Source organism: Anolis sagrei, chromosome 4, assembly GCF_037176765.1.
Source record: "Anolis sagrei isolate rAnoSag1 chromosome 4, rAnoSag1.mat, whole genome shotgun sequence".
Taxonomy (NCBI): Eukaryota; Metazoa; Chordata; class Lepidosauria; order Squamata; family Dactyloidae; genus Anolis; species Anolis sagrei.
Window position 1 is genome coordinate 216,880,544 of NC_090024.1, and position 25,754 is coordinate 216,906,297.

At 41.3% G+C, this 25,754-nt stretch overlaps 1 protein-coding gene across 1 annotated transcript in view; it reads right to left on the bottom strand.

Annotated features, from left to right (window-relative positions):
* Positions 1-561: 561 nt before the first annotated feature.
* The window catches only part of DBNDD2 (dysbindin domain containing 2), a 39,732-nt gene continuing 14,539 nt past the window's right edge, over positions 562-25,754 (bottom strand). The window contains exons 2-4 of the mRNA XM_060772210.2: positions 15,458-15,613; positions 14,666-14,812; positions 562-1,266 (exon numbers count right to left, since the gene is read on the bottom strand). Coding sequence (XP_060628193.2) covers positions 1,064-1,266; positions 14,666-14,812; positions 15,458-15,613 — 506 coding nt within the window. The 3' untranslated portion in view covers positions 562-1,063. The remainder of the gene's footprint in view (positions 1,267-14,665; positions 14,813-15,457; positions 15,614-25,754) is intronic.

Here is a 25,754-nt window from a genome sequence, read left to right on the forward strand (position 1 = left end):
TATGATCTACATCAGAGGTAGGGAATGTATGGTTTTCCGAGTCTTGGAACAGTGGGAACTGTAGTCCAGCATCTGAGTTACAGTTCTGAGTTCTGGGTTATACAGTCATATAACCCAGAATATCAAAGCAGATAATCCACAATATCTGCTTTGAACTGAGGGCCCTTCCACACTGCCATATAATACAGTTCAATATGGATTTTATATAGCTGTGTGGAAGGGGCCCAAAAGGCCACACATTCCCCATCTGTGATTTATATAGTTTGCTTTTTTTACTTTATACATTTGCAGTGTTTGAAGTTGGCATCCCTTTACTAAATCCATTGTTGTTCTCATTAAGCCATTCTTCGGCTTCTTACCTTCCCAACAGGTGTAGCATACTCACAATATGACAACGCAGAATCAGATGAAAGAACAAGTAGCCAAAAGCTCTGTCTCCGGGTCCAGCATTTTCCTTCTGGGTTTCTAGGCCTTTGCTATATTTTGGCTCTTTTGTCCTCATTCTTACTAGCCACGAGCCTTCAGTGGTTCTTTCCCAATAAAACACAGTAACACAGTTGCTTGTTTTGGAAAGGAATATAATTATCTATTATGTTACAGTTAAACATTTGTCATGTATGTATGTATGTATGTATGTATGTATGTATGTGTTTTGGGATTCAAGAGAATGCAAGTTTGGATGAAGGTCTTGCATGAAATAGTTACAGCTGGGCCCTCAGCCAATTTGAGGAGTCAAAGTGAGTGAAGCAGGTGGTTAGCCATGAAAGTCTGGAGAGTTAGATTTGTGTGTGAGAGAGATAATTTGTTTTACAGTCCCCATACTTCACCCTGTTCTCCCCCTTCTTGCTTTCTCCAGGCATTGACCATCCTGCAGAAGAGAGGATTACTCTCTAATCCTCCCCCACTAGGACCAATGGGATATAGGGAACTTCGGTGGGGTTTACTCAGTGGGAGTCAAAGAGCCAGCCAGCCAGCCATTTTCCATCATGATTCTCATGCTGGCAGGGTCCATGCGGTGGGTTGGATGCAGAGCATGGCCAAAGAACTACACCCCTTTACCCTGCTAGCTTTTGGTCTCCTGTTCTTCAGGGCCATCGTGCTGTAGGTCCTCTTCATCCGATTGTACCACGGGGGTCTCAGCCCCCTCCTCACTAGTATCCAGGCTGTTCAGGTCTGTGGAGGCTGAGGATGTGGACGAGATCCTGGATTTGACCTCACCGGTGTTGGGCACTTGCAGAGAAATCTCCTCTTGGTAATGGTTGGAATCTGGCCAAGGAGAGAGGCAAGAAAAGGAACAAATATCTGAAGAGTATGCTTGCACTTGGCTGCCCTCTGTGCCCTGATGACTTTCTGGCGAGCCAAGCTAATGTGTCCTACCCACATCAACCTCTATTATTATGCTGCAGAAGGAAACACATGCACTGCCGCAGCTTCTCCATGGTACTTGGGCCTTGCTGGCAACTGCAAATGGTTAACAAATAAATATCCTACACTATTAATAGAAAATACCCATGTGCCAAATCTTTTTTGTTTTTTTGTTACTGCAGCAGTAAGTAGTACTATCCCACATGCAGAGCCTTGTTCCATCCTAACATTTACTGCAGGCAAAGATATCAAGAACACAGAACACAGAAGAAATGTGAGTACCTGCATTGATATTTTTGGCCAGAGGAGTTCAAACTTCATTTAGTCATGAAAATCTTTCCTTGACGCTCAAACAATTTCATGATGCATTTTAGGGCACCCTTTGTCAAGGTGGTCCTATCATAATTTTGGATTACAGCTCCTAGTATTCCTGACAATAGACCATGTTGCCTGAAGCTATTGGGAGCTGAGGCTTTAAAAACATGGCTGCTTAGGATGGTGCCCACATTAGAGAGCTATTTACTCACATGCAGGATCTCATACACATAGAATACAGGTTATGCAATTATAGGTACTGAACCTTTTGCTCCTTAAAGTCACTATGTAAAGAAAGGGTGAGTAACATACTTAGTTGAGGCTAATGCTCACCTTTTTTGGCTAAATTACATTGATAAAATTGAGGTGTACATTAAATTTGATGGTGTGTTAGAATCGTGCACATAAGCCCATCTGCGTGAAAAGGCCCGAAGGAACCCGGAACCCCAGAGACAGCCTCAGGGCTTTGTGGCACCAGAGGAGGATACAGAGGAGAAGTGCCTAGCTGGTGACTTCAGGGTTTTCCCTGCTCCCTCCAGGCTTAGTTCTATGCAGTTCCCAACTAGTCCCATTCATAAGGCTTCAAAATCAAGAGGGAATTGTGTGATTTCTCCAGTCTTGGCCTGATGGAGAGGTGTGGCCTCTCCTCCATCAGGCCAAGCTTCATGTTGCCTGCTTCCTTAGTGCACTTTGCCTGCACAGTTGGGTGCATTGCATTTGAGGGCAAATCCATTTTTGTAATGTACACCTTCAAAATTGAAGTACATTATACTTGAGCAAATACATTAATTTGTTGCCCTCGGGATGATTTCACATTGCAACTTTCATTATTCTTCCATATTTGGTTATGCTAATTCTAGGGCAGATGGAAGTTGCAGTCCAAAATTTAGAGGGCCATCCAGCTTCAAGAATAAATTGGAGGTGTGACACACTTTCACATGGCTGGTGGGATAAATCTTTGTCTCAACAAAGGAGTTATATGTAGCAGTGTATTTTTTTTATTTATCTTATAGTGTCTGACTTTATTTAAACTATCATATAGATATTTTCCAGATGTTGCATTTCACAGATTTTCACAGAAAATTATAATTAGACAAGCAGCCCCCACCAATGTATCCGTGTTATCTCCTCTCCCCGCAACACCCAATGTGGTGATTCCCCCCTTTTATCTGCACTGGTTGGTAAAGCATGCCAAATTTCTACCAATGTCTCGCTCAGCAGGTTGACTGTTCAGTTTGCACTGTGGAAATTACAGATATGGAATTGGCAGATGTAGTTACAGTGCTATTACATGACTTTCTTTGCATATCTGCAGGCACAGACAGAAGAGAGGATCTGCTACGCTATGAACATATATTGATCGCCTGCGGGTTTTGCTGGACAAGCATACAATCTTGTTACTGAGGAGAATTCAAGTGTATATGACAAACTCAAGAGGAAAGAAAAGTAAACAAGTTTCTGTGCTTTCAATACGGATGAAAAATGTCTTAAATATGTGCAGGATGTGCATTATACTGTTGTTATAGTGTTTGCAAACCTAGTAATCCAGAAAATATTCTACAATAATTTCCTTTGCTATCCTCACCCCGTAGTTATTACACTCAATGCCTGCTCAGCCATGTACAATCTACAGCCCTACTCCTTTCTACTATTGCTTCACTCACAGCCAACGTAATAATAGGAGGATATTGGAACACTTGCATTTCAAAAAGAGAATTTTTCAAAAATGACATTTTACTAAATTTATTTCTTATTTCCTGGTTCGTGAATTAGTATTATCTTAGGAAATAATGTGTGCTACATTTGTAGACCCTGTTCAAAATATTGTTTAGTAACAGTCCCCTGTGGTTTGGATCCAGGCTGCTAATGAATCATTAGCAAAAGACAGCACTGCTTCTGTGACACAGTAACCAACAGAGATTGGGTCAGATTGAGCCACTGACCTGGTAACCCTTCCATCAAGGGCAAGGCTCCCTGTTTGGCCAGAAGACGTCCTCCCTGGCCCTGTATCATTATACAAAACACGTGCCTTGCATTCCTTCTCCATGTTTGGCAATGGTTGCTCTTTGTGCATGGCTTGTGAATAACACAACTTGGAGATCTCATCAGTGAGGCTCTTTAACTGGAATGCAGGAGGCTCTGCTAGTAAAGCGTTTGAATCACATTCAGGCTGAATCACTAACAGGCTTTTATTGCTTTCCAGTTGACCTTCCACTGGACCCTGAAGCAAGCCTTTCAGAATAAGAATAAGTATAATGGGGATGAAGATAATAAAGAGCTTCAAGCTGCTACATTTATCTCTTTTTTGCCCATCTATACATGTTTAAGCCATTCAGTCCAGTGTTTTCAGATCAACTGATGTGTGTGTGTGACTTCAGATTACCTACACACTATGGCAAACCCATTAATTTCAAATGATTTTCTTAAGCAGGGAATATTCAGAGGTGGTTAGCCAGCTCCTTCCTCTGAAATGCAGCCTCCAGTGTCTGCTGTTCACTGATGATCTCCCATCAAAGTTCTGGAGCCCCCAGTGGTGCAATGGGTTAAAGCTTTGTGCTGACAGGACTGCTGACCAACAGGTCAGCGGTTCAAATTCAGGGAGAGCGGGTTGAGCTCCCTCTGTCAGCTCCAACTCCCCATGTGGGTACATGAGAGAAGCCTCCAACAAGGATGGTAAAACATCAAACATCCGGGCATCCCCTGGGCAACGTCCTTGCAGACAGCCAATTCTCTCACAGCAGAAGCGATTTGCAATTTCTCAAGTCACTCCTGACATGAAAAAAAAAATCAAAATACTAACAGTAACCAGATCAGGTGGAATTTGGTGTATTTAGGGTATTTAGGCTGCTTCCAGAATAAAACTACTGGTTAGAAGTTATAGTGCTTCTTTTGTTTTGTTGCATGCCATTGTTCAGCCAATTTAATGCTATCTTTCTCTTAGTGGGGAGTGGTGTCTTCATGACAGATGGCAATATCTGGAGTTAGAGTTTCCAGCCCAACGTTATGCAGATATATTTTCAACAAGGAATGGAATTTCTACTCCAAACATATGCAGCTATGTTTCTACTTCATACAGGACTGAGTTCACAAAATTTTGGATAGCATAACAAGATTCCCTCCTTGTTGAATGTAAGTCTGATTTTAAATAAACAGGGGCTATTCACAAACTAGAAAATTCAGGGAAAGGAAGGCAAAATCCTGCATCTTGCTCATCTTATTGCTACTTACTTATGGTTTGTTGTGCTTTTCACTAGAGTTTGTTCTGTATGGTGATGACCTCTACATGACATGGGTTTTAAGCATGATCACCTGCTAATACCTGGTATTAAGGGCACAATAGAGGTGGAAAGGAGAAATCTTGTGAACAGGGTTTGCTTTAAGCTTGTCACCAGTAACCAGGTAACAGGGATTCACCAAAGAGACAGGGGAGACTTGGAGACGCCACTCTTAGGTCCCCTTTTTCATTACAGCAATTCTTTTTAATTTATCTTATGTGTGACAATTACAAGATTCCTTCAATGAGCTCCAGGCAGTATATCTAGTTCTCCTCTTCCCCACTCTACCTTCCCAAAGTCTCCCATTGAATTTCATGGCTGTATGGAGACTAGCATTTGCCTTTCCAATGTTTCAGTCCATCACTTTTTTAACTATTACAATGCATGGGTTGCTGTAAGTTTTCTGGGCTGTATGGCCATGTTCCAGAAGCATTCTCTCCTGATGTTTAACCCACATCTATGGCAGGCATCCTCAGAGGTTGTGAGGTCTGTTAGAAACTAGGCAAGTGGGGTTTATATATCTGTGGAAAAATGTCCAGGGTGGGAGGAAGAACTCTTGTCTGTTTGAGGCAAGTGTGAATGCTGCAAATGACCACCTTGATTAGCACTCAATGGCATTGCATCTTCAAAGCCTGGCTGCTTCCTGCCTGAGGAAATTCCTTCTTGGGAAGTGTTAGCTGACCCTGGCTGTTTCCTGTCTGGAATTCCCCCATTTTTTTGGGTGTTGCTCTTTATTTACTGTCCTGATTTTAAAGTTTGTTAATACTGATAGCCAGATTTTGTTCATTTTCATTGTTTCCTCCATTCTGTTGAAATTGTCCACATGCTTGTGGATTTCAGTGGTTCTCTGTGTAGTCTGACATGGTGGTTGTTAGAGTGGTCCAGCATTTCTGTGTTCTCAAATAATATGCTGTGTCCATGTGCTCTGCTATGGCTGACTTCTCAGATGGAATTAGTCTGCAGTGCCTTCCATGTTCTTTGATTTGAAGCTGCAAGGACATTCAATGCTAATCAAGGTGACCAATTGCAACATTCATATCTGCCTCAAACATTCACATCTACCTCAAGAATTCTTTCTCCCACCCTGGACGTTCCACAGGCATATAAGCCCCACTTGCCTTTTTTCCAACAGTCCTCACAACCTCTGAGGATACCTGCCATAGATGTGGGTGAAACATCAGATGAGATTACTTCTGAAACATGGCAATACAGCCAAAAAAAAACTCACAGCAACCAGTGATTCCAGACATGAAAGCCTTTGACAACACATTATTACAATGCACTTGCTATTTGTGTGAATTGCTGCCGTGATAACAGAAATGGTTGGCAAGATACACAAGGAATTTGAGTCATCTAAATGTAAAAATGTCAAAGCAGATGTGACTGAACCAAAGAAGCGGGTACAAACTTATCTTCAGGCTGAGGAGATATGAAAAAAATACAAGACAACACATGAGAAAAGACTTTCAAGGCTTTAAGCTTTGTTCAGATAGACAGATAAAGCTGGCACCTAATGTATGGGAGAAACATGTTAGACACTCATTCTCAGTGTCAATTGCTGCTTCCTTTCTGAAAGTCCTATACATTTCTAGATTTTGGAAATTTAGTGTTGCAATAGCTTTATTCATAATGCACCATGGGAGGGATATTTGAAAAATGAAGGCATTAATTATGATGATAATATAATTATAAGTAAAGTAAAAGTTTCCCTGACATTAAGTCTAGTTGTGCCTGACTCTGGGGACTGGTGCTCATCTCCACTTCTAAGCCAAAGAGCCAGTGTTGTCAGTAAACACCTCCAAGGTCAAGTGGCCAGCATGCCTGCTAGGAGCACCATTACCTTCCCACCAAAGCAGTACCTACTGATCTACTCACATTTGCATGATTTCAAACTGCTAGGTTGGCAGAAGCTGGGGCTAACAGCAGGAGCTCACTCCGTTCCCCACATTTTAACTGCCAACCTTTCATTCAGCAAATTCAGCAGCTCAGTGGTTTAACCTGCTGTGCCACCAAAGGCCCTAATATAATTATAATTTTGTAAAATAATGCAACTATGGAAGGGACAAGTAGGGTTTAGTTATTGTACTTAAGAGTGCATTGAGCCATGGCAGTTTGACATTATTAACTGCCCTGGCTCAATGCTATAGAATAATGGGATTTGTAGTTTTATAAGGTCTCTTGCCTTCTCTGCTAAAACGTTCTGGTGCTTTACCAAACTACAAATTCCAGGATTCCACAGCAGTGAGCTATGGCAGTTAAAGTGGTGTCAAATTGCATTAACTCTACAATGTAGATGCACCCTAAGACTCCTGAAGATTAGGGGTCAAGCAGAAACATACTGGGTGGCCCTGGAGAAGTCACATTCTCTCAGCCTTAGATAAAAGCAATCCCAAACCCAATCTGAATAAATCTTGCCAAAAAAAAGTGATAGGGTTGCCATAGGCTGCCAAGGCTCATAACGACAACTTCGTAACAGTATGTAGCATTTTTATTCATTTTCTGTCTCAGTAACATCATCTCATTACTTCAAAAACTAGTAGAGTCTCCCTCCTCCCTTTTCTATTTTTAAAATGTATTTATGGGAAAAATGGAAAATGTATGTCTTAGTAACACATTGCTTCTTTTTGAGAAGAGCTAAAAACCCGTTTGAATCAATCTTGTCTTTAGAATATATCCACTAGTATTCATGCAAGACAAATTAGGTTTCTCAGTTGTTAGACTGATATACCTGGTTATCTCTTTGAACTGTTAGGAACAAAGATTATGTCAATGCAAAAAAACAAAAAAAAAACATAGCAGATCTTCAGAAGTGTTATTTCAGTTCCCCCAAAACATCTACTCTCCCATAAAATATAAGGTAAAGGTAAAGGTTTTCCCCTGACATCAAGTCCAGTCATGCCCAACTCTGGGGTGTGGTGCTCATCTCCATTTCTAAGCCAAAGAACCGGCGTTGTCCATAGACACCTCCTAGCTGATGTGGCTGGCATGACTGAATGGAGAGATATCTATTGATCTACTTCCCGCCGGAGAGGTACCTATTGATCTACTAACATTTGCATTTTTTCAAACTGCTAGGTCAGCAGAAGCTGGGGCTGACAGTGGAAGCTCACGCCGCTCCCCAGATTCGAACCTGCGACCTTTTGGTCAACAAGCTCAGCAGCTCAGCACTTTAACTCACTGCACCACTGGGGGCTCCCCCATAAAATATATTTGGTTTTAAATCATGATCTCTAGAGACAAAAACAAGGAGTCTTCATTAAAAGTAACAGCTGTAACATCATGTATTCAGCATACAGGCACATTGCTTATCAGTTGAAAGTTTAAACAGTAAGTTCTCTGAGGCATTCTGTTGCAGTCTTTTCTCTGTCTTATGCCTAATGCATAATGAATACTGACTTTGTTGTTGTTTATTCGTTCAGTCGCTTCCAACTCTTCGTGACCTCCTGGACCAGCCCACGCCAGAGCTCCCTGTCGGCCGTCACCACCCCCAGCTCCTTCAAGGTCAGTCCAGTTACTTTAAGGATGCCATCCATTCATCTTGCCCTTGGTTGGCCCCTCTTCCTTTTTCCTTTCATTTTCCCCAGCATCACTGTCTTCTCTAAGCTTTCCTTTCTTCTCATTATGTGGCCAAAGTACTTAATCTTTGCCTCTAGTATCCTTCCCTCCAATGAGCAGTCAGGCTTTATTTCCTGGAGGGTGGACTGGTTGGATCTTCTCGCAGTCCAAAGCACTCTCAGAACTTTCCTCCAGCACCACAGTTCAAAGGCATCTATCTTCCTTCGCTCAGCCTTCCCTAAGGTCCAGCTCTCACTCCATAGGTGACTATGGGGAATACAATTGCTTTAACTATGCGGATCTTTGTTGCCAGTGTGATGTCTCTACTCTTCACTATTTTATTGAGATTGGACGTTGCTCTCCTCTCAAGAAGTGAGCGTCTTCTGATTTCCTGGCCGCAGTCTGCTTCTGCAGTAATCTTTGCACCAAGAAATACAAAGTCTGCCACGGTCTCCACGTTTTTTCCTTCTATTTGCCAGTTATCAGTCAGTCTTGTTGCCATAATCTTGGGTTTTTTAATGTTTATCTGCAACCCAGCTTTTGCACTTTCTTCTTTCATCTTGGTTAGAAGGCTCCTCAGCTCCTCCTTGCTTTCAGCCATCAAAGTGGTATCATCTGCATATCTAAGATTGTTAATGTTTCTTCCAGCAATTTTAACCCCATCCTTGTATTCATCAACACTGATTATACAATACAATATACAACACAACACTGACTGAACACTCACTTCTAAAGTGGAGTCTCAGTCTGAAAAGTCCCAGATCTGATCACATGGTCTGCCCCCCGCTTCCACAACCTCAAAAACATAGAGTTAAGGGGAAACTGCATACCAATACACACATATAAAATACAGTAAGCAATCTGAATTATATACATAACAAATAGCCAATATAGGAGGCTTGTAGAAGGTTGCTATTTCCAACATTGTCATTAAAAAGCAACAGATAGTACTAGATTTGGAGAAAAAAAATCCCAATCAACCAAACTCTACGTCAATGTCACTGTTTTTTGGTTGGGAGAAGGGGAGGCGTGAAAAGCGGGCTTCTGTCTAGCTCTGTCTAGCAATAAGCTTACAGTTGCTAGGCAACAACCTCTAAGTTCTTTCCATCAGCAGAAGGGCAGACAGAGCCTCCTGGTTGTCCATTGACAGTCTGCACATTGGGCTGAACAGGCACATGGGCATGAGATATACAGCATTTCCCCCCAAATTATAGTAATAATTTTTACATTTTGTTTATAGGCATGCAAACAAGCACATGCAAATCTCACATAAATCTGTGACTTTTTAAAGGGAGTGGACAATGTGTTATCCTTCTACCTAAAGATGCATCTACACTGCAAAATTAATGCAGTCTGATACCACTTGAACTGACATAGCTCAGTGCTATGGAATCATGGGGGTTGTAGCTTTACAAGGTCTTTAGCCTTTTCTACCAAAGAGTGCTGGTGCCACCCCAAACCACATATCCTTTTTTTTGTCATGTCAGAAGCAAGTTGCTTCTGGTGTGAGAGAATTGGCCCTCTGCAAGGACGTTGCCCAAGGGACACCTGGATGATTTGATGTTTTTATCATCCTTGTGGGAGGCTTCTCTCATGTCCCTGCATGAGGAGCTGGAGCTGATAGAGGGAGCTCATCTGCCTCTCCCCGGATTCGAATCTGCAACCTGTCGGTCTTCAGTCCTGCCGGCACAGGGGTTTAACCCCCTGTGCCATCGGGGGCTCCCACATATCCTATGCATCTAGATCACTGAGCCCTGGCCATTAAAGTGGTGTTAAACTGCATTAATTCTAAATTGTAGATGCACCATTAGTCACTACAAACATTGTGCAACTAGACTCCCACTAAATGCAGACACAAGAACAGAGATGTAACTACACCAGAGATGGGCAAACTTTGGCCCTCCAGGTGTTTTGGACTTCAACTTCCACAATTCCTAACAGCCTACCGACTGTTAGGAATTGTGGGAGTTGAAGTCCAAAACACCTGGAGGGCTGAATGCCCATTGCCTGTTCTACACTGTGGAAGTAATGCAGTTTAAGACCACTTTCACTGCCATGGCTGGGGTTCAATAACAGGTCCTAATCAATTTAGTAGTATCCTCACATATACTTTATATAGATGGCATAGGAGTCAGATAGGCCGGTAGTTCCTGGCATTGGAGACATCTTTACCAGGTTTTAAAACGGCAATTATCTTAGTTTTCCTCCATAGTCTGGGAAGTTATTGAACCTCAGCTTATTGCACAAAAAGCAGGTTTCAGACCAGGGAAAAACTGTACAGCCCAAATTCTTAATCTAACTGAGTACATCGAGGAAGGATATGAGAAAGGTTGCATTACTGGAACAGTTTTTGACGAGCTTACAGAAGCCTATGACATGGTGCAACATTGAAAAATGCTGCAGAAAGTCTACCATATTATCCGATACTATGATTTTACAAAAACTATCCAGACTCTCCTAGAAAACCTTAGTTTGTGGAGTTTCAAGGCAGGAAAAATAGATGGAGGAGGAAAAAGAATGGTTCTTGCATTGACCTTGATTAATATCTTTACTAACGATCAGCCACAACCACCACTCACAAAGAGCTTTAAATATGCTGATGACCTTGGCCTAACAACACAAGCAAAAGACTTTGAAACAGTTGAAATCCAACTTACTAATGCCTTGATAGAGCTCTCCAGCTACTGCAAAGATAACCACCTGAAGCCTAACCCTGCCAAGACACAAGTGTGTGCTTTCCACCTATGCAACTGTGAAGCCAACAGGAAATTGAAAGTCACCTGGGAAGGTCAAGAGCTTGAACACTGTTTCCATCCTAAATATCTCAGTGTCACCTTAGATCGAACATTAGCATATAGGGTACACTGCTTGAACACCAAGCACAAAGTAGCTTCATGCAATAACATCCTGCGGAAACTTGGGGTGCAGACCGAAAATTAGTAAGAACATCAGCCCTAGCCTTGTCTTACTCAACTGCTGAGTATGTCTGCACTGTTAGGCATAGGTCTGCCCATGCAAAGCAGGTGAACATAGCATTGAATGAAACATGCAGAATTACCACAGGATGTATTAAACCTACACCTGTTGATAAACTATATAAGCTAGCTGGCATGGCCCCCCTGATGAGCGATGAGAAGTTGCTGCTAAATGTGAGAGAAATGAGGGTGAACACTGTGAAAGCCATCCACTACATGGCTACCAGCCTCCTCCCAGTAGACTCAAATCAAGGAAAAGCTTTATGAGAACTACCACTCCACTTGGTGTCCCCCCCGTCCCCCCCCAGCAACAGCAAGGGTATCCCTCTGGGCAGCTAAACCAGGAAATCCCAACTGGATAGCCCCCCCCCCCCCCCCCCACAAGGGTCTTCCTCCACAGGCAAATCAAGAATGGGTAACTTGGAAGTCCCTGAACAGATGCAGAAGTGGAGTGGGCAGATCAAAAGACAACCTGGCAAAATGGCACTACCTAAAAGAATCCCACACCTTGTGTGACTGTGGAGCAGAACAGACAACTCTGCATCTGTATGCTTGTCCTCAATGCCCTACCTCATGTACAGAGGAAGAATTGTTGGAGGCTACAGACAATGCCATTGCTGTTGCCCATTTTGGGTCAAAGGTTATTTAGCCGCCTGCACTCCTTCTATTTTTATCAGTTTTATACTAATTTATGCAATGCTTTTGATACAAAATAAATAAAAAACTGCTACGGTTCAATACAATGGAATTTTGGGAGTTATAGTTTGTCACGGTACCAGCACTCCTTGGCAGAGAAGGCTAAACCTTGTAAAACTACAACAAAACAGTCCAGTGATTAAACAGTCAAACAAATTTGGTGTGTAATCTGTCATCTAGTCTTGTTTAGATGAGTTCAAATAAGTACAGAGAACATACGAAATGAATATGAGTTATTTTTAACTAATTCAGGATTTATAGATTTTGGAAAAGAAAGAAAGGAGGAGGAGGAAAAAAAGCAATAAGCAGCACAGAATGATCCCGGCCAAATAAAGCAAGGCGTGAACATAAAGCAGCAGGAAAAAGGGAGGGGAAAGAGCCATTGCTACGCACAAGTAGCAAAGTGTGAGTTGATCATATGATCGTTTTTGAATTAACACAGTGGCATGTGATTGCTTCTGGGTTTAAGCTAATTGATTTCAGGCATCTGGATTTCTCAGCTAGAGATGACAACTTGTGTATCAAAACGCAATCAATTTTTTTGTATACAACTTTTAAAAACTTCTATAATCTGTTTTGGCCATTAGATAATCTGCCTTGCAAATGAGGATGATTCTGCCTAATTTACAAATCCATCCAAGAGGTAAAATAATCTCACTTCAAATATCAACGTCTGCTGCTATTTGTGACATAGCATTTCATTACAGAGTAAAATAAAATGTCTATTATTGACTGTGGAGTAAAATATGTCTTTCATGCTGGTGAAAATACACAGATACAAACATCATTGCCTGAGGCAGAAAGCTGCAAGAGTTTTGTTTTGTTTTTCCTTGCCAAACAAATGGAAGGAGGACAAGTACAATGATGTTCCTATATGCCTGAATTAGTTTTGATAAATCATAATCTAAAATGGGGCTCATTCTGGTTATCACTGACTTTTAAATTATTAGCCTTTGATCACTGTTGCAGAAGGAAATCTAAATCCATGTAGGAACTACCACAAACATAGAAATGAAAGGCTACATTAGGCAGCTAGTCTGCTAGTAAAGATGTCTATTTTCTGTCCAGTTAAGCTTTGGACTGGATTTCGAGCTCTTTGCATTTACAATGAACTATACAGGTTGAACACCCCTTATTTGAAAAACTGAAATACTAAAAAATCTGAAATAGTTCACATTGGTGGCTGAAATAGTGGCACCATCTCATTCTGTTGGTTCCTGGTACACAGACAAAATCCTTTAAAATGCTATGTGTGTAAAATATATATGAAACACTCACATACACACACAAACACACACACACACATAGTACGTGTATAACATATATATGAAACACACACACACACACAGACTTGGGTCCATAATGTTTACACTTGAGTCCATATTTCATTATTTAAGTACAGTCAGACCTCTCAAAGATATGTCCATGGCATTTCTAGGTTCTTCTAGTACGATTCTATGGCCAACTTCTCATGGAATTACACTGGAGGATTTAGAAATGCTTAGAGATGACGTATTTTTTGGTCACATGTAGGGCAGCAGCAGGGGTGGAGGCAAAAACAGTAATCTACAAATAGAATAATGGAATCATAAAGTTGGAAAAGACCTCATAGAATCATAGAACCAAAGAGTTGGAAGAGACCTCATGGGCCATCCAGTCCAACCTCCTGCCAAGAAGCAGGAATATTGCATTCAAATCACCTCTGACAGATGGCCATCCAGCCTCTGCTTAAAAGACTCCAAAGAAAGAGCATCCACCACACTCTGGGGCAGAGAGTTCCACTGTTGAATAGCTCTCACAGTTAGGAAGTTCTTCCTAATGTTGGTGGAATCTCCTTTCCTGTAGTTTGAAGCCATTGTTCCACATCCCTGTCTCCAGGACAGCAGAAAACAAGATTGCTCCCTCCTCCCTATGACTTCCCCTCACATATTTATACATGGCCATCATGTCTCCTCTCAACCTTCTCTCCTGAAGGCTAAACATACCCAGCCCTCCTCTGGACGCATTCCAGCTTGTCAACATCTCCCTTCAATTGTGGTGCCCAGGATTGGACACAGTAAATAATCAAATCAATGAATGCCTAAGCTGCAAATGTGGAGAAATCTGAACGCTTGAACTGCAAACATGGAGAGATCCCAAAATTGAAGGGGATGGGGGGGGGGGGCACAATAATCATAGATTTGCACAAGACCACAAGAGTATCCAGTCCTACCCGGATTATACAATCAAAGCACTGTAAGCAAATAGCCGCCCAGTCTCTGTTTTAAGAAACCTTCAAAGACGGATACTCAAGTAAGCTCCAAAGCAGCATATTTCACTGTAGAACAGCTCTTACCATCAGGAAATTCTTTCCTAAGATTAGGTGGCATGTCTTTTGGTCCCAAACATTTTGGAAAAGAGACACTCAACCTATACTTCAAAATGATCCAGAAAGATCTGATGGGTCTTGAAGCTTCTGGGAATGGCTGCGTAAGTTGTACATACCTGGCAAAAGAGTGGCTACGTTGTTGTTATCCTCTGTCCCACAGCCGAGGAACACATCCACAGTGTCTTGGTCAGAGAGGTCCATCATGTCCATCTGTTCCAGCATGTCCACATTCACCTCCATGGAAGATATGCTGCCCAAGGGAGCTGGCAAATACAGGGAAACTATCAGATGACAAACAGCACAACATCAAGGTGGGGCTTCAAGAATCTCAAGGGGCATTACAGGCTGTACTTTGCTTGATAAATGCTTACACTTGCCATTGTAGAAATGGATAATAATGTATCTCTTTCCTCAACTAACAAAAATGCAAAGCAAGCCAGTCAGACAGATCTGGAATGCAAGTAGAACACATTTTTTTTCCCTTGGACATTATTGCATGAAGCCACCATCTCACATCATCCAAGAACGTACTGAGTGGACATCTTTGTTATAGCATGTCTCTGTGATGCCACAACTTGGCTGCTCCCTGATCCTGCATGCCAGCACAGAAGCCCCTAGAGACTACTACACAGACAAGTTCTAGGATTGTGGCCCATCAATACCTGGGGACAGCTTTGTTGTGGGGAGGTGGCAGACCAGCAACAGGTATCACATGTGTAATACTTCCGTACTGGTTTGCCACTTCCATGCAAGAAGGTTTCTAGACTCATGCACTAGGGAAATCACTTTTTTGGATTATAACTCCCAGAAACCCCCAGCATTTATCCTGGTTGGAAACTTCTGACAGCTGCCGTGCAAACCAGCGACATTTATCCATTTTGGTCTGTAGTATCTTTAGCAGCACTTACGTCTCCTGTGTTCTATCTGCAGGTGGGATACTGGGAAGAAGAAATCAACATCATGCTGGAAAACCTCCTCGAAGAATCTCTGCCTCTCGCGGAGTTTGAGCTGTTGTTGCTGCAGCTGCTCTGCATCGAGTCCCCGCTGCCCATTTTCCATGTCAGCTAAAATGGGGCCAGAGAAATGAAATGTTTAGGCAGAGAACAGAAGGAATCAGAAGCAGCATCCTTTCAGGTTCTGAAAGACTATATCTCTATATAAGTCTGCGCAAATATTTAGATCACTGTGAGAGGATTTTCTTTTGGTCCCACATGGGGAAGAAGTTCAGTAAAGCACATTTGGTAAGGACATGGGAGATACCCATCTTGATGGATACTTCTAGGTCATGGAAATCCCTTCCACAGAAGAATCAATTGTCTCCATTCTCAGCTTTCTTTCTGCCAGAAGATAAAGACCTTTTCATTCAGGAGGGCCTTAAAGTGTGTGGGAGAAGGGTTTTTTTTTTTTTGTTTAATGTGGTACGTTGTGCTTTTTTCCTTTTTCATTATGTTTTGATGAAGTTACCACAGAGCCATATTGGGAGATCTAAGAAATTCCCTGAGAGGATGCCCCTCTAGTAATTTTCTAGGCCTTCCAAGGTGACTCTATGGAAATTTCTGGCAGGAGTTTATTCATGGTTTACTGTTTCCACAATAAGTTCAGGAAGACATCCCTCACACATATGAGGGCAGTATTGTATTTTGTTTTAATTTGTTATAAACAATTTTGGGTCCTATGTTGTAAGAAAGGCAGGATATTAAATAAATAAATGAATCCTCCTGATTCACGCTCAAGAGGGAAAAACATAGATGGGCACAATATTTTTGGATTGAAACCAAAGCTTGGAAAAGATATATTTCTGAAAGCTAAATTCCCAGAATTTCATCTAAGATTGATATTTTTATGAAACTCTCAAGTGGCTATATATGTACTAATAGATTCTGGCACTTATAGTCCAGCAAAATATTTTTCTAATGTCTGGGTTATGTCAGAAAGGTCATTCCTCCTCACCAAACTGTTACTTTTTGAACAACATGGTTTAAACCCCTATGTCCCACCACATCCCCCATAAATCCTTTTTATCAGAGGTGATAATGAGATGAGCAAATACCACTATTAATGGTGATGATGGAAGTGGTGGGGAAGCACTATCATTTTTGGCCGGCAGAACCACAGTACAGTCAGAACAGGTACTTTTTTTGTATAACTCCATATATATATATATATATATATATATATATATATATATATATGTATACACACACACACACACACACACACACACTTTGGATAGCACAGGAAAGAGTTAACACTCCATGTGGTGTTTGTTTTGCTGTCTGTGTTCAGAAGACTTCACCCCATTTTCTGTCCTTGTGATAATTGGATTTTGAAAAAAAATGGCTTGTTGTGAAAACAAGGATTAGTGATAAAAGTTTCAGGAGAGACACATTTTCCCCATGATAATATCTCTTCCAAGAGTAGATTTCTCTCTCACTTCCGGTTGCCTCGCCCCCATTCTTAACTACGAGCTGTTAGTAAGTCTGATGTTTATAACTGGGGGAAAGCCTGTGTAGCCCACATAGTCACAAAATCAACACCAGCAGTTTCATTTATACATATGCAACAGAATATGTCCTTTCAAGATATTTTTTAGGTCCTGTATCACAACTCTATATATTCATAGGCTGGAAGTCTTTTCATTTCAATAGAATTCACTACTATTATCCATGTTTTCACATTTCAACATGAAGTTTGGGAATGTACTCCTTGCTGGTACAGGAGTTTGAACTTTACGTTCTACAAATCTGTAGCATGGTGGCTGAATAAAAGATGACAGAAGACAGATGAGATGCCAGGCTTTTATTTAGCCTTTCTGATCAATCGTTTTTCACAGCTCTCAATTTTTAAAAAGTTCTTCTAGACTTCATCAATAGACCCTCAAGAATCACACTTATTTCCCTGTCATGCCATGGACACAATGCATTGCTTACTATTCTTACTCCCTCCCAATTTCATTATAAAAAAATCCAGAAATGAGAGAAATATAACCTTCTCCCTCATAATAAGAGTGCTTCACCTTCTATCTCTACTGACCAATGCATGAAACTAAAAACAATGGCAGATATTTTAATATTTGCATTACAGTGTTGATGCATGTGCTTTAGCACATACAAGGAAAGAAACATTAAAATATTTCATAATGCCATATTTCAAGGCTGAACAGACTACAGTATTTAAGTGTTGGCAAGATCTCTTTGCAAGTCCTTTGATCTGAGCTCTGCTTTAGCAAAGTTTCACTTAATTAATTTGCAGTGTTGCCGAGATACTTATTCGAAAGGGTTCTTCTTGGAACTAGCAATTCAGATTCTGCTTGGATTAAGATGTTGAAAGAAACTGCTTGATCAAAGCAAAAAAAGAAAAATCAGTTTCCTGGTAAGTGAATTGAATTTACACAAGAGCTTTAGCCGTGCAAAAAGGTGAATCACCATGATATACCACCAGAGACAATTTGCCACCCGTGTGAAACCTTGAAACTAAGCACAGTAAAGACAAATACTATAAATACAGCCTTAAAGGAAATGGAGTTCCATCCTTGGAGACCTTTTGTGTAAATGGAAAAGACCAACATGTCTGCTCATTCCCAATGTTTTGAATGCATAAGACATCCACTCATAATTCCCTTCAGTCCTCTAATCCACCCACTCACTTGAACATGAACATAGATAACAAGGTCCCTGCCTATTTTTCTAAAGCATTCTTTTAATATTTCCATGAGGCAGAACTAGCGGAGTGCCATGCGAAGGAAAAGTACCATTTTCAATCAAGGAGCAAGGCAAGCTCAGCTTGTAATAAATAGGATGAGGAAAGAGGTGGAGGTGAATCTCCATGCGATGATCAAAGCAGCACAGGAGAATGAGGAAGAAGATGAAGTTGTCCCTGGACCATAACAAATCTGAGATGCTCCAGGCACCGAAAGCACCTCACCACCTCCATTCCATAATCATTGATGCAGAGCCCAGTTAAACTGGTATAAGGAAAATGTGATCGCTGAACTGGGCAGTGCCATAACCAAGGAAACCAAACAAACAGTGAAAATTCTAATTGTGTCTGTGTCATGCAAAGCAGGCTTGTTTGCCGCCTCAAGGCAAATTTCTGCCATGGAGCCAAGAGGCAGGAAGACAGATAAGGCAGAATCGTTCTACTGGGACCAAGTTATTCACTCCAAGTTCCAGATTTAACCCAAGAAAGCGTGAGCAGCTACTTAATGAGAGAAATCAAGCCACAACACTCAGACAGGCCTGTGCTATCTTACAAATTTTCTATAACAGTAACTACACCAAGGTTAAATACAGGCATGTTGTTGTGTGCCTTCAGGTCATTTCCAATTTATGGCTGGCTACCCTAAGACAAACCTGCCATAGGGATTCTTGGCAAGTATTGTTCAGAAGGGATTGCCTTTGCCTTCTTCTGAAACTGAAATGGTGTGACTTTCCCAGGGCACCCAGTGGGTTTCAATTGCTGAACTGGGATTCAAACACTGGATTCAACACTCAAACCACTATGCCACACTCAAACCATGCTGGTTTCCTTAAATAGGTATGCCTCGTTTAACAAAGCTTCGAACAAAAAGTTCCTTTTTAGCCGGTCTGAGTCCCTCTACGGAGGTAGAGAAGATCGGGATACAAAAGTTTAAAATAAAATAAATAAATAAAAAATGTTTTTGCACCTGCTCGACTTCTTTTTCTCCTTATGCTGTTTAGCTGGAAGGTTTTTTTTAGTAGTATCAGTGCTGTCAAAATGGTGAAGAAAGACATTTTTTTGGAATCAGGTTGCCGCAGCATGTCTACTGTAAACAGTACAATAAAATTTGTATTGAGTAAGAATGGGATTCTACTCCACCGTAGCAGTGGCTGGATCTACACTACCATACAATCCAGTTTCTAAATTCAGATTATCTGCTTTGAACTGAGTCTAAGGTATATGACTCTAGGGTAAAGATAAAAGTTTCCCCTTGACATTAAGTCTAGTCATGTCCGACTCTGGGGGGGGGGGGGGTGTTCCTCTCCATGTCTAAGCTGAAGAGCCAGCGTTGTCCATAGATGCCTCCAAGGTCATGTGGATGGCATGACTGCATGGAGCGCTGTTACCTTCCTACCGGAGTAGTATCTGTTGATTTACTCACATTTGCATGTTTTCAAACTGCTAGGTTGCAGAAGCTGGGGCTAACAGCGGGAGCTCACCCCAAATTTGAACCACCAACCTTTCAATCAGCAAGTTCAGCAGCGCAGCAGTTATTTATTAATTAAAATAAATAAAAATGTTTAAATAATAAGGATTCCTTAAATTCTGATTTCTAAAGACTGATTCTTTGCTACCAGGTTCTGGTTTATGGATCTCAAAATTGTAAGTGTAAAATATGTTGATCTGAAAATCCTGAGGTCTACCTGCAGTCGGTGAGAGAATTATAATGTGCCTATATACAGACAGCCCTGGAAGCCCCTGGTGGTGCAATGGGTTAAATGCTTGTGCCAGCAGGACTGCTGACTGAAAGGTTGGTGGTTAAAATTCGGGGAGTGGTGTGAGCTCCTGCCTGTCAGCTCCAGCTCCCCATGTGGAGACATGAGCGAAGCCTCCCACAGGATGGTAAAACATCCAGGTGTCCCCTGGGCAACATCCTTGCAGACGGCCAATTCTCTCACACCAAAAGCAACTTGCAGTTTCTCAAGTTGCTCCTGACATGGGGGAAAAAACCAGACAGCCCTATGTATCTGTGAATTCTGCATCCACTGATTCAACCATCCATGGCTTGAAAACATTTTTTAAATCCCAAATTAAGCCTTGATTTTTGTCATTGTATATAATAACTGCCATTTCACTGCACCACTGTATATAGTTGGATTTGAGCATCCACAGATTTTGTTATCCACAGGGGTTTCTAGGACCAAACCCAGGCAAATACCAAGGGCCCACTGCTAAATCAAAGTTGGTAATCTCTCCATTATACCCTCATGATTAGAATTTCAGATTCAATTCCAAGAAACCGTACAGAATATGGCCAGTAACAAAGGAATAAGGGAGCAGTGGACCAAAATATCTGTGAGATCAAAGATTTGCCATGGTGGAGACTAGTTAGCTGGAGTAGAAAGGGACATCTTCTTTGGGGAAACACCCACCACCTCGAATTATTCCCCATCAGGCAGAATCCAAGTGTTCATCATTTCTGCTAGAAACAAAATATTTTCTTGATGGCTAGCAGTGTCAGTTATCTGTGGACTTTAATGAATGGTTTCAAATTACTGCCTTCTTTGTTTTTATCAATTTTGTTTTTGTAAACTTTATCATTATTTTAAATAATTGGTTTTGTTTGTTGCTCTAAAACAATTAAATAGACAAAACAGCAAGCTAATATAAAGGCTTCTTCCTAAATTTCTACTTCCAGCCAGGGATGTACAAGATCATTCAAGATTGTTAACAGGGTCAACTTCCTCTCAAACCAGGCGACTTCATTCAAACAAAGCATCATCTACATCACAACTGGAATCCATTACTAATAGGCTAGGCCAGTCAGCTGCCTAGTCTACTTTCCTCACTTGAAGTGGCCAGCAATTTAAAGCAAGAACAAACAAGTGATGAAAGAGGTTGACGAAAGGGATTTACATTGCTTTGAAAACAGTCCTACCTCCAAGTCTAAACATTCGCAGTCAGGCTGTTTGACTTTATAAAACCATCAAATTCTGAAAACCAACCAGATCCTTTTGAGGCTTAAATTTCAAAACTAAAAATAATAAACAACCACTCACTTCCCACACGGATGGAGTTCCAGAGTAGTTTCATGGTTTGGAGTTTGGACCCAAAGAACAAGAGACAGACAGGGAGGAGTCCTGCAATTTTTCTTGGCTGGGTGCACACTCTTTTCTTTTTAAAACAAAATAATCAGAGCCAAGGTAACCCACAATCTTCTCCCTTAAAAAGATGAATTGTGCAATGTGTATAGCACACAGATTTCACACAAATGTGCTCTGTTTCTATGAGGTGCGAGGAAATAAACAAAGTGAAGGCACCAAAACCTGCCCACCAGACAACTGTAAAATATAGACAATACACATGGCTTTGGAAATACCACCAGACATATCTAGCCTTCAGATATAAGATTAACTTTGTATTAAAATGACTAGAAACTTGCATTTAAAAACACCAGCACCATGACAGCAGAACAGTATTCCATAAAGGGGATGTTCCCTTCTGAAAGTTCTCAACACTTTTATCAATATATAAATGTAATTTTCATTTGTGGGAAGCACATAACTCAAACACCACAAAATGACACCAAATTTTGCCACAATACACCTACTAACCCAAGGAGTGGCCATCATTCAAAAAATCACCAAAACAGTGAAAAGAACTTTAAAATCCAAAAAGGTGGAAGATGACACAGCACATGCATGCAAATGAAATTACATGGCCCTGCAAGCGCAAGAGGCACCGCCAACCATCCTCCCTTTTCCGGGAGAAAGAGGGGGTCCAGTGAGGGTGGGTCTGGCAAGGGGTAGAGCCTCATCTGCCCCCAGGAAAAGAAGGAAAGAGGGAGGGAAGGAAGGAGATAAGGAAAGAAGGAGAGAAAGGGAGAGAAGCAAAGAATGAAAAAGAGAAGGAAGGATGGAAGCAAAGAGTGAAGGAAAGAAGGAAAGAAAAAGGTAGAGAAGGAAGAATGGAGAGAAAGCAGAAGGGAAAGAAAAAGGGGGAAGGAAGGGAAAAGGAAGAGAAGGAAGGAAGGACAGAAGGAAAGAAAGAAAGGGAAGGAAGGAAAAAGGGAGGGAAGTAAGGAGATAAAGAAAGAAGGAGAGAAAGAGGGAGGAAAGGTTGGCCACAGCAACATGTGGCGGATACAGCTAGTTTTTTATTAAAAGATTTCTGGCAGCAGGACATACCAAGGGAATGTTTGTCTATCTTGCACAGTGGTTCCCAGCCTGTGGTCTGTGGACTACCAGTGGTCCGCAAGAACTGAAATATGATCCGCAGCCTCAACGTTACTACACCGTTGCAACAAGAGTGACTGGTCTCGCAAAACCCTCTTTATAGTGCCGAGGCTTATAAATCTGATTTTCTGTGGGCAAACGGATGGCAACTACTGGATGGCATACGTTCTGTATCAGAAACTAGAGCTGATGTGGTCTATCCAATGCAATTTTTGGAATCAGCACCTCAAATAACCAAACCGAATCTAAAGTTGACCAAAAATGGATTCGTAACCCTTTTGGTACTAATGTTGGAGAGTGGTCCCTGGTCAAGTGGTCCCTGGTTGGGAATCACTGATCTAGCATTTTCCCCATCAGTCTTAACATAGCTTGATTTTAAAACCAACCTCTCTGTTTAGTTCCACTGCTGCCTAGCCTCAAAACCACATTTTTATTATGCCTTATTACATATGTATATATGCCACTCTTTAACCAAAGGCCCCCAGAACAATTCACACTGCTTTGAAAAAGACTATTGAAGCTATTCTCTATTTAAACTAAGATTGTAGTAGAGAGCCTTTAAAAGATTAAGGACCATTAGAAGGCACAGCAGAGACCTTGAATATCTCCAACTGGGTTGTAATCTAAGCAGACACACAGCCTTTCTCGGCTTTGGTGTGCTGTACTCTATTTAAATTAGAGTAATTTGTTCGGCATATGCCTATTCACCTATACATATATACTGTAGTATGCATATCAATATGCATGTCCATTCTTTTACATAATGCACAAACACAGGTTGGAAGTAATGTATAACAAATAATCAGTAATTTCTTTCTGAAATCTGTTGTTAATGTGCCTCCACGTACAAAGAATAATTAAGGAACCCGTGCAATGACAATTTGGAATGTCTATGATATACAATTTCTGGCTCATGGGATTTTAATGTTTATACTAGGATGCTTTTATGCTTGTCTGAATGTTTAAATTTTGTGTATGCCTTATGTTTAATGGGTTTAATTCATTTTAACTTTTATGATTTTATGATTCTAAAAGTTCATAGTTATTTTTAGTAATTCGTTATTATGATTTCTATGTGTACTGTATGTTGGCACTGAATTTTGCCATTAGTATGTTGTAAACTGCCTTGAGTCCCCCCAGGGGTGAGAAAGGCAGTATATAAAGACAGTAAATAAATAAATAAATAAATAAATAAATAAATAAAACTCCAATTTATGATGCTCCTATAATAGGATTTGCTTGACAAAAATTCTTCTGAAAAGGTTTACCAATGACTTCCTTTAAGTGTGAGATAATGTGATTTGTTCAAGTTCACACTGATCTGAGTAGGGGTTTGGGTTCGACACTCACTCACACCATGTCATATTGGCTAATTTTCTGAATTTACGAAAGCATAACAAAGCTAGGCTACAACTGAAATGCAACATGGAACCAACTTCACGCATTTTATTTGTAACTATGTCTTAGTGACATTGAAAATTACAGTGTAACTGTGGCTTAATGACTTAGATGTGTTTTTGTTGCAGCCTGGTAGCTTGCATATTTTGTCAGAAAAGAGCTAGTAAACAAATGTTATACCTAATTTCTTTTGAATAACATTAAAATCAAGTGTTGTTGAATTTTGTAACTCTGTGTAGGAATGCACCCTTTCAAGTCATCTGTTGACTTGTGGCAACCCCATGGATTTTTTAAAGGGATCCTGTGTGACTTTTTCAAAAGCAACCCTCTGCGTTCCTTCCTGAAGTTGCTGTGCTATCTGCTACGGTTTAATACATACTGCTGAATTTCACCCTATGATTTTTAATGGGATAACGCCCTAGCACCTTAAATGATCAAGTTCATCCCTGCAGTAAGAAAGAGTCCATCTTCTTTGCTGCTGAATAGCCACAGCTACTCCTATTAACCTCTCTCTCCAAATCTCAGATTAAGAGTCTGGGTTTCAGCTCAGCAGCAATAGCTTCCAGGCACGCTTAAACCCAGGCACCTGGAATGAATCCCAACTCTTATTCCATGATTGGATAATCTGTTATTAGCACACTCCAGGGCTCCTCTGCCTTGTCCTTGGCAGGCTAGATCCAACCACTGAGGAAACAAACCAGGAAGCCAGGCCATCGAAAAGGGCAGCCATCTGGACAAAGAGAGATGGGACCGACTGGTACTGTGTTTGTGTCAGTACATGCCAAAGTTTGTACAAAACATCTTATGTTAACAGCCTGAATTAAAAAAAAAAGATGTGTTGGGATTTATTCCTCGGATAAATCCACAAATCTGCTGATAAATTCCCCTGATGAGATTTTATTAGCCATCTGGGCAGCTGGCCACAAGCACTGAACTGCCATTATGTAACCAATGCAGATAGCCATAGGGTTGGAGGAACAGCTGACGACGGGTCCCAGCCACCCCATGATTGCAGTGAGGGTCAGAGACAGTGTTGTCTGCTTCCCCCCATCTCTGCTTTTTTGTTTACTATCCTTTCCATTTATATTGGGCTGGATGAGAAGCACAGAGCCTTGCAGATGCATGCTGCTACTTTGCTGAGACAGGAACAGAAAAAGAGGAGAGTGTACCATTCCCCTTTGCCCTGTGACTGATGGTCTTACACTCACACTACAATTGCCTCACTGGGATGGCATGTTCCCCATGACTGTTATGCATTCCTCTACAATGCTGCTCCTTGTAAAGTACAATCTGTCATCAAAGGGAGGTCAGGGCAGGGAAAGGGGGGAAGACTACCTGCTGCGTGGGTTTTTCTTTCCCATGGCATGCTACCAATGTGGCAGCCCGCCCCATACATATTCACACAGCTGGGGGAAATGCAGTAGTACTTCTCCCTTGAAGTGGTGACCTCCCAACACGCAGCCACTTGGCTTCCAAGATCATCAAATGGCCACCAGGTTCCCCACTGCCTGCTAATCCTTCCGGCTTTTGCTTCTCGTTCATTAGCCACTTACACATTGAAGCCTGAATTATAAGCATGGGGATTTAAGGGAAGGAATGAAGCTGGACGTGAGGCATTGGGTTTTTCTTCTAATTCGTCTATTCATTGTTTGCTTGCAAAAGTTTTGCAAAGAGGAGAAAGATGGAAGGTGGTGAGCTGGTGACATGAACAAATGCTTCACCTGTTCTCAAGGGGAAAGGGGAATAAGCCTCAGGTGAAAAAGGGCCAGCTTTAACCATTTCTAATGACCGTATTCCTGCGCATAACTGTAGTGAACACAGCCTCTTGTTTGTTTCATTAAATTTTAACCGTACACTTTCTTGGAGAAGCAGTGTGGTGTAGGTGGTTTCT